At 36.5% G+C, this 12140-nt stretch overlaps 1 protein-coding gene across 1 annotated transcript; it reads left to right on the plus strand.

The window, feature by feature from the left end:
- The first annotated feature begins 390 nt into the window (after positions 1-390).
- On the plus strand, positions 391-8419 carry LOC110710705. The gene is made up of 8 exons (XM_021889038.1): positions 391-816; positions 3550-3689; positions 3810-3909; positions 4054-4152; positions 4855-5202; positions 6708-6800; positions 6881-7087; positions 7479-8419. The coding sequence occupies exons 1-8, from the start codon at positions 475-477 to the stop codon at positions 7740-7742; spliced, it is 1593 nt and encodes a 530-aa protein (XP_021744730.1). The 5' UTR covers positions 391-474; the 3' UTR covers positions 7743-8419.
- The last annotated feature ends 3721 nt before the right edge of the window (positions 8420-12140 follow it).

Consider the following 12140-nt stretch of genomic DNA (forward strand, 5'->3'; position numbering starts at 1 on the left):
TTTGTTATAATGGGTATTTTTAAGAATAATTTTTTTTTAAAAAAATAAATAAATAATGTTCCGACATTATAGGGATAAACATTCAAGTAGATAAAAAGTGAAAAATACACATTAACAAACATATACAATCAAAATCATAAGATAATTTTGCCAAGTAAATAAGATAATTTTATTCATGTATTATCGAGTGCATAAAAATCTCATGAATCGACATTCCTCATAGTTTCTGGTAAAAAAAAAACAACTCCATTTTCGGAAAGCCCAACAACCAAAAATTTGAGAGACGTGCAAGCAACTAAGCAAGCATACAACAAAACTTTTGCTCACAACTGAAAAACTAACCTTCAATTTTACCCAAATCCAGAAAAAAAAAAAAAAACCAACTTCTTATTACAAAATCAATCAAAACATTTCAAACAAATTAAACCAACAAAACAACCAACCAAAACACCTTCTTTTATTTTTTCCACAATTATGCCTCGATCAACACCTCCGTCATCCCCTCATCGTCCCATCATCTCCGATCCTTCCGACACCGCTTCCTCCGAACATCGCCTTCGCGAGGCGGAGGAGCGCCTCAAAGAAGCCATCCAAGAGCTCCAGCGTCGCCAGCTTAGTCGCGCCGCTACGGCTGCAGCGCGTGGACCTCACTGCCCTCCCTGCGATCACCCTGATGACTCCTGTGTTGCTCACGCCATTGGTAATCTCTGTCAGAGCTTCCTCCTCTCATATGGCGTTCGTGTTGGTATTGGCATCCTATTGCGCGCGTTCAAGCTTGCTCGTGGTCATTCTTACTCTTCCCTCCTTGATCTTAAGGTTCTACATTATGCTTAATTATTGTATTTTTGTTTTTTGTGTTGATTAATTTGTTTATGCATTGGTTCAATTTGTTGATTTCAATTTTTTCTTTTTCTAATTGCAATTGTTTGAATATTTCTTGTTGGAATTTGTGATCATAGAGATTGAAATTACTCAAATTAGGGTTACGAATTATCGATAGGAAGATAGAAATCCTTTTATGACTATTCTGTATCGATGTCGAACAAGGATAATGTATGGCATTTTTATTGTAAGCTGTACTAGTGAGTACCGAGTCTTAGAAGTAAGGAAATGTGGTGACCAAAAAGTATGTTTAAATTGTCAATTGATGTAGTATCATTTTACTAGCTATTTTCGGCGTTTTATTGTTCATATCAGCCTCAAGTTTCATCATTTATGATTAATTGGAAAATTTTGGGGTTTGTTAATTTGGTTTTGGTTTTGGTTTTGCCTTGATCTTGTGGATATGTATATATAGAGGAAGGGAGTACATGATGATGATTATGAATATTTTCAAAATTCATACATCAACTTAGAGAATTGATTGTGGGTGTGGTTTCTAGTAGACATGGTTTGGGGATTCAGGTAGGGGCTGGTTTGGGTTAATAGTGGGCAAGGTCATTAGTGGCTCATCTTATGGCATGTCAAAATGGATCTAATTAAAGTGGATCACGAGTCCATAGTAGATTGATAATTTGATAGTGGATTGGACGGGCCGAAAACAAGCAAAAATGTATACTATTCTTTATGTGAATATAGAACTTAGTTGCGACTATCCTGCTTGTATTTTGGATGCTATATGTAGATTAATGTAACAAACTCAATGTGTGGATTGAAGTTTTGTTAGCTCCTTGGGTAAGATTCAAGCTTTATGATAGCCTCTTGAAATCTAAGTACACACACAATGAGTATGTAATAGACCATAATTTAGAAGGGTAATTTGGGAAGTTTAATACTTTTAGGTTAGTAGTCCTTATTCCTAAGCCTTAGTATAAATAAGGGAGAATATATGCATTAGCCATCATGTGAATTGTGAGGAAAATTGTTGAGAGTAGTAACCTCAAGTTACTAGGAGAGTGATAACCTAAAGTTATCAAGAGAGTGATAGCCTTAAGCTATTAATCTATCCTTTTGTATCCAAATTCTGCCATTATTAATCTAAATTATCAAGCTTTTATCTCTTAATTAGTCTTTAAATCAGAAAATACTAAGTCAGTCCATTACAGAGTATTTGTTAGTGACTTTTAAAGCCAAGCAAGCTGTGGAATACCAGCCAGTTATAAATCATATCAATGATGGCTTAGCTAATTATTTGTACGGACGATTATGCCATGCCATGTGATTTGATAGATTCTATGGGAAATATGAATGCACCTTTGGGTTTTCTCTAGGGGGAAGCTGAATAAAGAGTAGAGACCCTTAATTTATTTTGAATTAGCATTACATAAGAGATATAGAGATGGCCTTGGGCTAGGCCTAAATAGGACGGTAGATTTGCCGTGAGGCGGTGCTTGGTCTGATAAGATCCTTATTGGATGTTGGGGTTGTTTATCCCAAGTCCCACTTGGAAAGAATAAGTGAAGAGTTCTTTAAAAGTTAGATCACATTCTATTAGCAAGTGAAGTCCTTATAAGTACTTGGGAAAGCTTGATGATTTGCGTAAATTGTTAGAGGTCATCATCCATATCATACCATTTTCTATGCTTCTAAAGAGACCTTAATATGTGTCAAATTTAGAGAAGGGTTGCTAGAGGTCAAATATATGTAATATACTGATACAGCAGGAAAGAGGCTCTTCTAGTCTCAAACTTACAACTGCAAGACTATTTCTGTTAGAACTTGGCATGAAAAGCAGCCAAGCTTAGCAGCTAATAAAGTGGGGATCAAAAGTATAACTTTACTACGGTCATGGACTGGTCCTGGCTATATATAAAAAAAAATAATAATAAAAAAAACTTTGCATTACAGATATATCAGACATTAAGGATTCAACAACAATTATCCTCGGATTGATCATCATTTGAGATGGGAGCTGCATTGAGGTTGGCATGATTGTTTGCTTCTAGTGGCTTGGGATTTTCATGTGATGGAGCTTTGTTACATCTCTAAGTATAGCTAGCAAACCCTGCTCAAGTTGCCTGATTCTTCTATACTCTATGGTTTGGTCGTACCACATACTATGTTTTCCATGTTGCTTCCTAATCTTCAATACCAAATTCTCTTGTGTTTGTGACTTGGTAATCTCCTTGTAGTGATCCAGTGATCCCTTGCAGTCTTTCACCATAGCCCGACATAGAATGTTAAAAAGATGGGAGAACTCTTTTAGATAGATTCCACAAAATATCCATGTGAAGATATTGATTTTTAGTTCCACAAATTATCTGTGTGAAGATATTGACAATTGTTCACAAATTTTTGTCTGGATAAATAAACCTATGTCTAGCATTTCAATCATCGGTGGAAAAATGGGTAGGCAAAAGCTTTAGTTTCAAGTATTACCATTTGTTTATAAATTAGTTTGACCTTCATAGTAAAGGAAATATGCTATTATCATTTTGTATACTGAATTGCTATGCACAAGGAAATGTATCAATGATATGTAGTACTCCTCTACATTTACACTGGAAAATGAGAGCCTCATTAACTGATGGTTGTGTGGTAGTTGCTTATATGCTTTTTATGGAAATATGTCTTGCCTGATTTTTAATCTTGTTGGTTACTTTTGTCCAGCAACTTGTCTCGGAGAGGGATCTGATTGTTAGAGAGGAAGCTTGTCGTGTTGGGTTGGTTTTTGGTGGTTTAACTGGATCCTATCATGCCCTGAGATGTATACTGAGGAAGTTGAGGAGAAAAGAAACTCCTTTCAATGCGTAAGTTTGTAACTACTTTGTATGTGTTTTAGTTGCTCATATTAACTGTACAGTGGTGTTATGTAAAACACTCCCAAGCATTACATATTGGTAACTTTGTTAAAGCTGATGATGGAGCAGAATCTTAGCAGGCTCTATTGCAGGCTTGTCAATCTTAGCATTAGATGATCCCAACCAAAGGCGTACTCTAGCTCTGTATCTTTTGGCCAGGCTGGCTCAGGTACCTTAATCAATTAAATTGTTTTCTTGTATATTGAATTAAGGCTGTTCCTGCTCATCTATGTTACTGATGTCAGGTGATCATTTTTGCAACATTGTGAGGCTTTAATTACATCTGATAATGTTTTCTTTCTTCTGCTACTAGTGTACTTACAACTCTGCTAAATCCAAGAACAAATTTCATCTATGGGGAAGCCACTGGAGACATGGTGATTCTTTACTCTTTGCTTTATCTTCTGCGCAGGTAATTGTGGTTTACCTGCATGCTAATTACATCTTTCTTTTCCACGTGCAAATTTTGTTTCATAATATTTGTTGCGGTCATTGAGACATTTTTTCAATAAAAAATTGCCGTTAGAGATTATTCTCCCCTCTTCTCCCTTGTTACTTGCTTTGCCGCATTTGATGCATTTGTTTAATAACTCAGCAGAATTGTAAACAAAAAAAAAAAAAAAAAAAAGAAAGTAATATTATATGCACTACCATCGTGGTGTTGTGACTTCTAATTTTTAAAGCAAGCTTTGTCCTCCTATGACATGATTCTTTCTGGAGCAAACATCTATTATTGCAAATGGGTGTTAACATGAAGTAGGTCAGTTGTATATAATGCCATAATTGCATTAGCTAATTCATCTTATATATTATCATATATTCATATGCACTACCATGTAAAGTACATCAACCATATGGTACTGTGAGTCTTGTGATTTCTAAATTAAACTATGTCCTCTATGACTATTTTTATTTCTTGTAGCGAACACCTAATATTGCTAATGGATGTTAACATGGAGTGGTTCAGTTGTGTATGATGCTGTAATTGCATAAGCGATTCATTTGGTATCTGTATTATAAAGCCATCTTATATCATATTATTTTTACTAGACGTCTAACTAAAACTGACATTAAATATTATTAAATTCATCTAACTTGGAGATACTTTTTTCAGGTCATGTATTCATTCATAATGCGTCCTGAGAGCTTACCAAAATCCTATCAAGATTTTATTCAAAAAACAGGGCCAGTGGCAAAACCTGTATACAAGGCTGTCCGGGACTGTTGTAGAGGTAGTGCGGTGGATGTGGCTTCATTGTCAGAATACTTGTCAAGTAGAGGGGTCCAAAATTCAGTGTCTCTGGAAGAGTTCCCTTCCATAATTCCCTGTTCCATCATTCATCCAAATACCCAGTCATGTTTAGCTCATGATATGAAAGCAGCAACAAATACTTTTAAAAAAACCTTTCCTCTCTATTTCTCGCTGACCTTTGTACCTTACGTGGTTCTGCATCTACAAAAGGTACTTCTATCTTGAGCTCATATTTCATTCATTCTTGTGATTAGTTCATAGGAAAGGAAAATTACCGTGATATGGATCCTTCACACTTTAGACAGATGTTTCAATAACTATCCAGTTAAACCTGTTATGTTGCCAATTTTGTTCAGCATAGAGATGGGAAGTTATGGGAAAAAGTTCTTCAAGTTGGGTATCTTGCTTGTGTAATGATGGTGCTGACACACTATGTTGCACGGAAACGGATACGGGGACAAAAACGGGTACGGGAACTAGATACGGTAAAATCAAAATTTCAAAATACGGGTACGGCATGGAATACGGCAAAAGATACATATAAATCCATAAAATGTAAAGAAAAATTAAAAATAATTCATGAAAAAATAAATAAATAATAAATATAGTGAGTACCATTTAAAACGAAAAAAAAAGCAGAAAGTGCTCTCTATACACCTACTTGACTGCCAGTCTGCCATCTATAATCACTGACTTCAAGAAAAAAAAAAAAGAAAAAAAAAACCCAAAACTCAAAAGAAAAGAAAACAACTAGTTCAAAGATAGGAAAAAACGAGAACTAGAAGCTGAATAGAGAGAAGAAAGAGAAACAGTTACAGGTTGAAGCCTCGCCGGTCATCAGTGTCGGGGTGGTCGCAGGTGGTCTCTGGTCGCCGCAGACGACTAAATCAGGTCGCACCTCCCAGGGAATTGCCGTTCGCAATAGTTAGGGTTTGTGAAAATTGGGGTAAATCGAAAATAAGGTTCGTAATTCACTAATTTTGGTTTTTTTTTTTAAAAAAATGGCTGAGCTTCTAAGGAAACGTCAGAAATTGGGTTTTTCCGTACCCGAAACGTTTCCGACCATGACTCTAAACGTCCCTAAAATGACTTGGCGTACCACTTTTGATGGGGACGGATTGGGGACGTATCCTAGGCGTCCCCGTAGTGTACCCGTCCCCGATACGTTTCGGGTATGGGAAACGGCACTCCATCGGCGTACCCGTGCATCATTGCTGACACGTTATCTTTTGGGGTTCGTTTTGTGTAAACTCTGCTGAAGAATGCTATGCTGTTGATGGATCAGTGATTCAGTGTTACCTTAGTCACGGGACACTTTAGTAAGAGGAATGGGTACAAGAACACAGTTCGTGACCTAGTTTTGTTAAACTAAGAGTGTACCATGTACCACATAACAATTCGTATGTTTTGAGTTGTGGACTTGTGGTTCATGGAGACATCAGCGAATTATTTCATGCTGTCAATAAAAATGGTTCAATAATATAGTGATCACAGGATGCTAAACTGCTATCATATTGGGACTATAGTTATCTTCTAGGCCGGATACATTAGTTTGAAACTTTGAATTATAATAATGAGGGACTTTTAGTAAAATTTTGACCAACACTCAAGCGGCATGTTAAAACTGGCTGTATTTTCGTTACTGTTCAATTTTGGTCAATTTCATCAACTAGCTGTATATTTATTACCTGAAACAAAGTTGCTATCCATTGTAGTTCTTGGAAACACCAGCTCAAACTAGTTGGCGTGCTTCAAAAGAGGCTGTTCGCTCAACTACATTCTTGTCAGCATTTGTTGGGATCTTTCAGGTAGCCTTATTTCTCACTTCTCTGGAGGTATTTTATGGATCCTCTTGGCACGCAAATTTGATTTCGCTCTTGAACTGCAGGCTGTAATTTGTTTGCATAGGAAAGTGGCGTCAAAAGACCACAAACTTGTATATTGGCTCTCAGGTGGACTTGCTGCCCTTTCTGTGCTGTTTGAAAGAAAAAGTAGGCGGAGTGAACTTGCCTTGTATGTTCTTCCGCGTGCTGGAGATTCTTTATGGTACATATTGGTTAATCGCCATTTGCTTCCAAATATTAAGAATGCTGAGGTAATCTTCAACCTCTAATTTTCTTCATTTCTGGTTTTATTAATTTCTACTCCGATATCTTTATTTTGATTGAGAATTTTATGCCATTTAATTTATAATCCATCCATTTTTAAGATGAATGACCTTCTATAACTATTTTTGTTTGTTTTTCCCAAAGAAATGTTACTTGCCCAAACCATCAAACCTTGTTCCTCAGCTTATGCTTATTGTGTTAGCTGGAACAATTCAGATATATAGATTGTGCTTGACCGATTCATGGAATATTTTTACTGTCAGCCCTTGTTTTTCCAATTATGCTGCTGGTTTGAGGTTTATTTTTGGGTGATTTTTTTTTATTATTAATTTTTTTTCCCACTTTATAACTAGCTACAATTCCTTTTGCTTTAAACAGGTGGCTTTATTTTGTGCTTGTATGGGTGGGATCATGTATTATTTAGAGCATGAGCCGGACACGATGGCTCCATTTTTGCGGGGCATATTACGCCGCTTCTTGGCAAGCCGAATTAGTAATCCTAGTCCTCCACCAAATCGTAATGCTTCATATGCATATTTACAGGCTTTCGAGGCCATGGAAAAGCCAAAAATACAGGAGAAAGAAGGAGCTGCAGAGGCGGCTTCTGCCAAGTATAATCTTGAGGCTATTTCAGGGCTCTGAGAATTTAAAGATAATAACCTAGCTGTTAATCCTTTCATTTTTCAACACATTATTTAAGCCATCTGTGCTACTATGTTAGGTCTGGTGCTTGAATTAGTATTCCAGCATCTCGTTGATTAGAGCTAGCTATTTAGAGTTACCTCTTCCACTTCTTCTTCTACTTCTTCGTCTTCTTCTTCTAACCACAGTACAGTTAGCGGTCCAAAAGTGGAAGGGGTTTCATGTGCATGAATGCATGATTAAATCGGGGAATTATCTATGTTGATTATTATGATAGGTTATTTTTTCCTGTGGCAGTCTTGGCACTTGTTTCGTGTTGTATCGTGTTGACCCGTTTAGTTAAATGTGTCGAAAACCTCAGTTACATTCTTTTCTTGGTTCGTCCATGTCGTATAGTATTATGTTAACAAAGTTGGTCTTGTTTAAATGAGTTATCATCAACTCTAAATTATTGGTTTTATATTCCTAGACAAGTCGAGTCGTGTTTGTAAAATGTTGGAAAAGTGGGTCAGTTTGTAAAATGGCTCATAGCAAAGGTATACTGCAGAGTATTAGATAATTTCCCAGATTTCCAAGAGTTGGGGAATTTGATTTGTAAGTGTAACTTCTGGTTATCATCAAAGTCGTATCAACATTCTAATGTAATACTTCATAAGTTCGATTTTTGATTCTTCTTATACCATATCTAAGATTTGCAATTAAATTGTGGTCTCCTTTTCGCTCTTATGATCTTTATCATTGGTAATGTTTTTTTTTTTCTTCTCGTTCAAGTACATCTAGTTGTATCGTGTGCGTGTTATAACAGTAGGATCAATGTCCATTTGAAGCCTTTGAGGTTTTGTTGGCTTTTTTACAGGCAAATATGATAGTGGTTTACATATTTGATATCTCTCATATTTTGGTCCGCCAAATTTCTTTTCAAGTTTAATATGTTTTGTATTGTGCTTTTGATGTTGTTTGTCTGTTTGATAGACCTTTGGTCTTCACATACCTGATTTTTTATTTTATTGAAAAAATTGTGAGAAAGGACCTTTTAAGGGCCTGTTCTCTTCCGTTGAAATTCAGTTCAGTTCAGCTCAGTTCAGTTCAGCTCTTAATTTACGTCTAATGATATTGCTAATGATATAAAGCCAAATTTCATTCTTTTAAGTTCTTATTATAACGACGACGTCGACAATAATAATAATAATAATAATAATAATAATAATAATAATAAAAAGGATCTTTTAAGTTAAAATTTGTGAAAAAGGAACTTTTAAGTTGCATTTTGTTTGTAGAGGGTTCTTGGGAGCTCTTGCGTAGTGGTCAATGTCGGAGCTCCGGCGTTTACTATCACGTGACTTATTATTATTAAAAAAAAAAAAACAAAAAACCCCAAAATTTCCTCTTTCCCGAGGAAAATGAAAGGGTTAGGTCGGGAAAGAGGGAAATTTGGGGATTTTTTTTAATTTTTTTTATTTTTTTTTATAATAAATAATAATAAGTCACGTGATAGTCAACGCCGGAGCTCCGGCGTGGACCACCATGCAAGAGCACCCAAATAACCTCTACAAACAAAATGCAACTTAAAAGGTCCTTTTTTCACAAATTTCAACTTAAAAGGTCCTTTTTCAAAAAAACCGACCACTTAAAAGGTCCTTTCTCACAATTTTCTCAAACAATTTTATTTATTTTATTTTTTCATAAAGAGTCGTAAAGGACAAATGATATGAACAAAATTTGATCATAAGAGCTATCAAATGATATACTACCTATGTTAAGTTTTATTTGCAGCTTTTACTGAATTTGATACTTAGTATTATTTGCAACGTTCCCAAATCTTTCCCTTTTTAGTAAGTATTTTTTACTTGAAATGTCAATATTGCCCTTATTTTAAAAATTAAAAATTCACTTAAATGATGATTAATTACATTACACTAACAACTTAATCTAGATCTAACAACTTTCAACTTATTGGCTCTCTCTCTCTTCTCAATCGCAACCTCCATTGATTTTGACTCCGGCAAGCACTAGCAGCAACATCGTCGTGGGTACGGTGGTTTTGCGGCAAGAAGGGAAGCAACACACATGTTATTTTCGTGGACTGGATGATTTTCGTGGGTTTGTGGTAGAGCTGTCAAAAACTGACCCGATCCGAGAACCCGACCTGAACCGGCAATGATCTGAACCCAACCTGCACTCGAACAATGGGGTGAAACTAGTGACTTGTAACCCGACCTGAACCTGACCTGATCTTAACCGAAAACCGATTTGATCCAATACTTTATGACCTGAACCCGAACCTACACCCGACCTGATAATAACCGTCAACCGATTTAATCCGACTTGAAAACAATCTGAACCTGAACTAGTAGCCGACCCAATTAAAACATGTGCCCGAGTCATGGAAAGTTTAATAAAATTTTATATACCTTTTATTCAGCTTATATACTGGTATAACTCTGTAAACCCTCGATCCGATTTAATAAAATATTTTGTTCAGCTTGTATACCTTTTGTTCTCTATAACTCGTATGTAGGTTTATTAAAATCTTGTTGATGCTTGATCAAATTATGGAATGCGTAATTATATAGTTCAAGTTTACCATATCAATATTTATTACAATTGAACTTGAACCAAAACTCGACTCAACACTAACTCGAACCCAAATGTATCATCTTATTAACCCATCCAAACCCTACTCAACACAACCCGAACCTGAAATTAAACTCGATATGATTTTAACTCGAATTGAACCCGACCTATATCTGAAAAGGTGAGCGACCCGTTAACACTTGAACTGAAATTGACCCGACCTGAACCTGAACCTGATCTGAAGCTAGATTGACCCGACATAACCGAATCCTGATTTAACTCGAAACCTGATTTGACCCGACCCAAACCCGACTTGAATACCCAAATTGACAGCTCTAGTTTGTGGGTATTCTGGATATAAGGGTTTCCGTGGATTTGTGGGTGGTTTCGGTGATTTTTGGTGGATGGGTTTGTAGGTGGTTTCGATGATTTTCGATGGGTTTATGGGTGGTTTCAGCGATTTTCGTGGGTCTTGTGGGTGGTTTCAGTGGGTTTTGTGGGTGGTGTCGGTGTTGGTGGGTGGTCAAGATTTAGGTGGTGTTAGGGGTTTCAGTGGGGGTTTCGCTAGTGTCGATCGGTGGTCTAGGCTAGGTTTAGGGTGTTTTAGCGGTGTTCGTGGTTGTGGTGGTATAGGTTTGGGAGTTTCGACAGTGTCGGTGGTTGTGGTGGTCTGGGTTTGGAAGTTTCAATGGTGTCGGTGGTCTGGTTTTGGGGAGTGTCGGTGGCCTGGGTTTGGGGGGTGTCGGTGGTGCCGGTGGTGGTGGCTAGTTTGGTTTAGGTGGTGTCTGTGGTGGTAGTTGGTGTTATGTTAGGTGGTGGTGGCCTGGTCACCTGGTGAGTGTGTTGTTCCAAAGAATACTACAAGAAGGGGGGTTGAATTGTAGTATGAGAGTTTAGCCAAACTTTTTGCGGAATTAAAACTAAGTAAACTAAAGGAACAGAAAGATTAACTAAAGGAACTAGAAGATGCAAGAGAGATTTTTACGTGGAAAACCCCTTGGCCCTAACAAGGAGAAAAACCACGATCACTTGAGATTTTGGGAAAAGAATCTTCACTAGAATAAGGCAAATGGACATATTATAAACTAAAGACTCAAACTTCAAGTTCCTCAACGAACTTGAAAACCCTAAGGAACAAGTCACCCAACTTGTTACTCTTCTCTTCTCTTTCTCTCTTGTCACTTCTCTGTTCTCACTTCTCTTTCCCTTCTCTTTCTCATACACAAAAGTTCACTCAAACTTCCCCATTCCCCAAATTAAAACTCGAAAGAAGAAATAAAAACTCTAGTATATGAACATTAAGAACACTCTATTTAACTTGTGTGGAATTGGACTCTTAACTCGAATTAAAGCTTGAAAACTTATGTGAGCAAGGGTGAGTTTTTCCATCTGAAATCAACAACTATTTATAGACCAAAATTCGTTTAGGAAAAACTTCTTTGTGCAGAAAATCCACTACGCCACTACTCCAACCCACTAAGAAGATCATGTTCCTAAATTAAGGAAACATGAACTCTCAATGTGCAAGACCATGACTTGAAGAAAATCATGGAGGAGTAGGCCGCAAGTTATTAGAAAACGTGGGAGATATTATTTTCAGAAGATATTTTAGAAAAATCAGAAATAAAATAAAATGCCTTTTAATTTGGAAAAAGATAAACGTTTAGAAAGCAACAGTTTTCCTAAAAACTAGCATGCACAATTTTATCTTTTGGACCAATTCCACACATAATTTTCGAGTGCAACTTAATATCTCATTCTTACATAAATCCTAAAATATAAAAATATATTTAGTCTTCATGTTTTCTGATGAAGCTTCTACTC

The sequence above is a fragment of the Chenopodium quinoa genome, unplaced genomic scaffold (genome assembly GCF_001683475.1).
Source record: "Chenopodium quinoa cultivar QQ74 unplaced genomic scaffold, ASM168347v1, whole genome shotgun sequence".
NCBI classification, from domain to species: domain Eukaryota; kingdom Viridiplantae; phylum Streptophyta; class Magnoliopsida; order Caryophyllales; family Amaranthaceae; genus Chenopodium; species Chenopodium quinoa.

Excerpts from the sequence above, each read along its gene's own strand:
- LOC110710705 (XM_021889038.1), top strand. The coding sequence starts at position 475 with ATGCCTCGATCAACACCTCCGTCATCCCCTCATCGTCCCATCATCTCC. Across the intron at positions 3,690-3,809 it reads AAAGAAACTCCTTTCAATGC|AATCTTAGCAGGCTCTATTG; the intron begins GTAAGTTTGTAA and ends ATGATGGAGCAG. Across the intron at positions 7,088-7,478 it reads CAAATATTAAGAATGCTGAG|GTGGCTTTATTTTGTGCTTG; the intron begins GTAATCTTCAAC and ends TGCTTTAAACAG.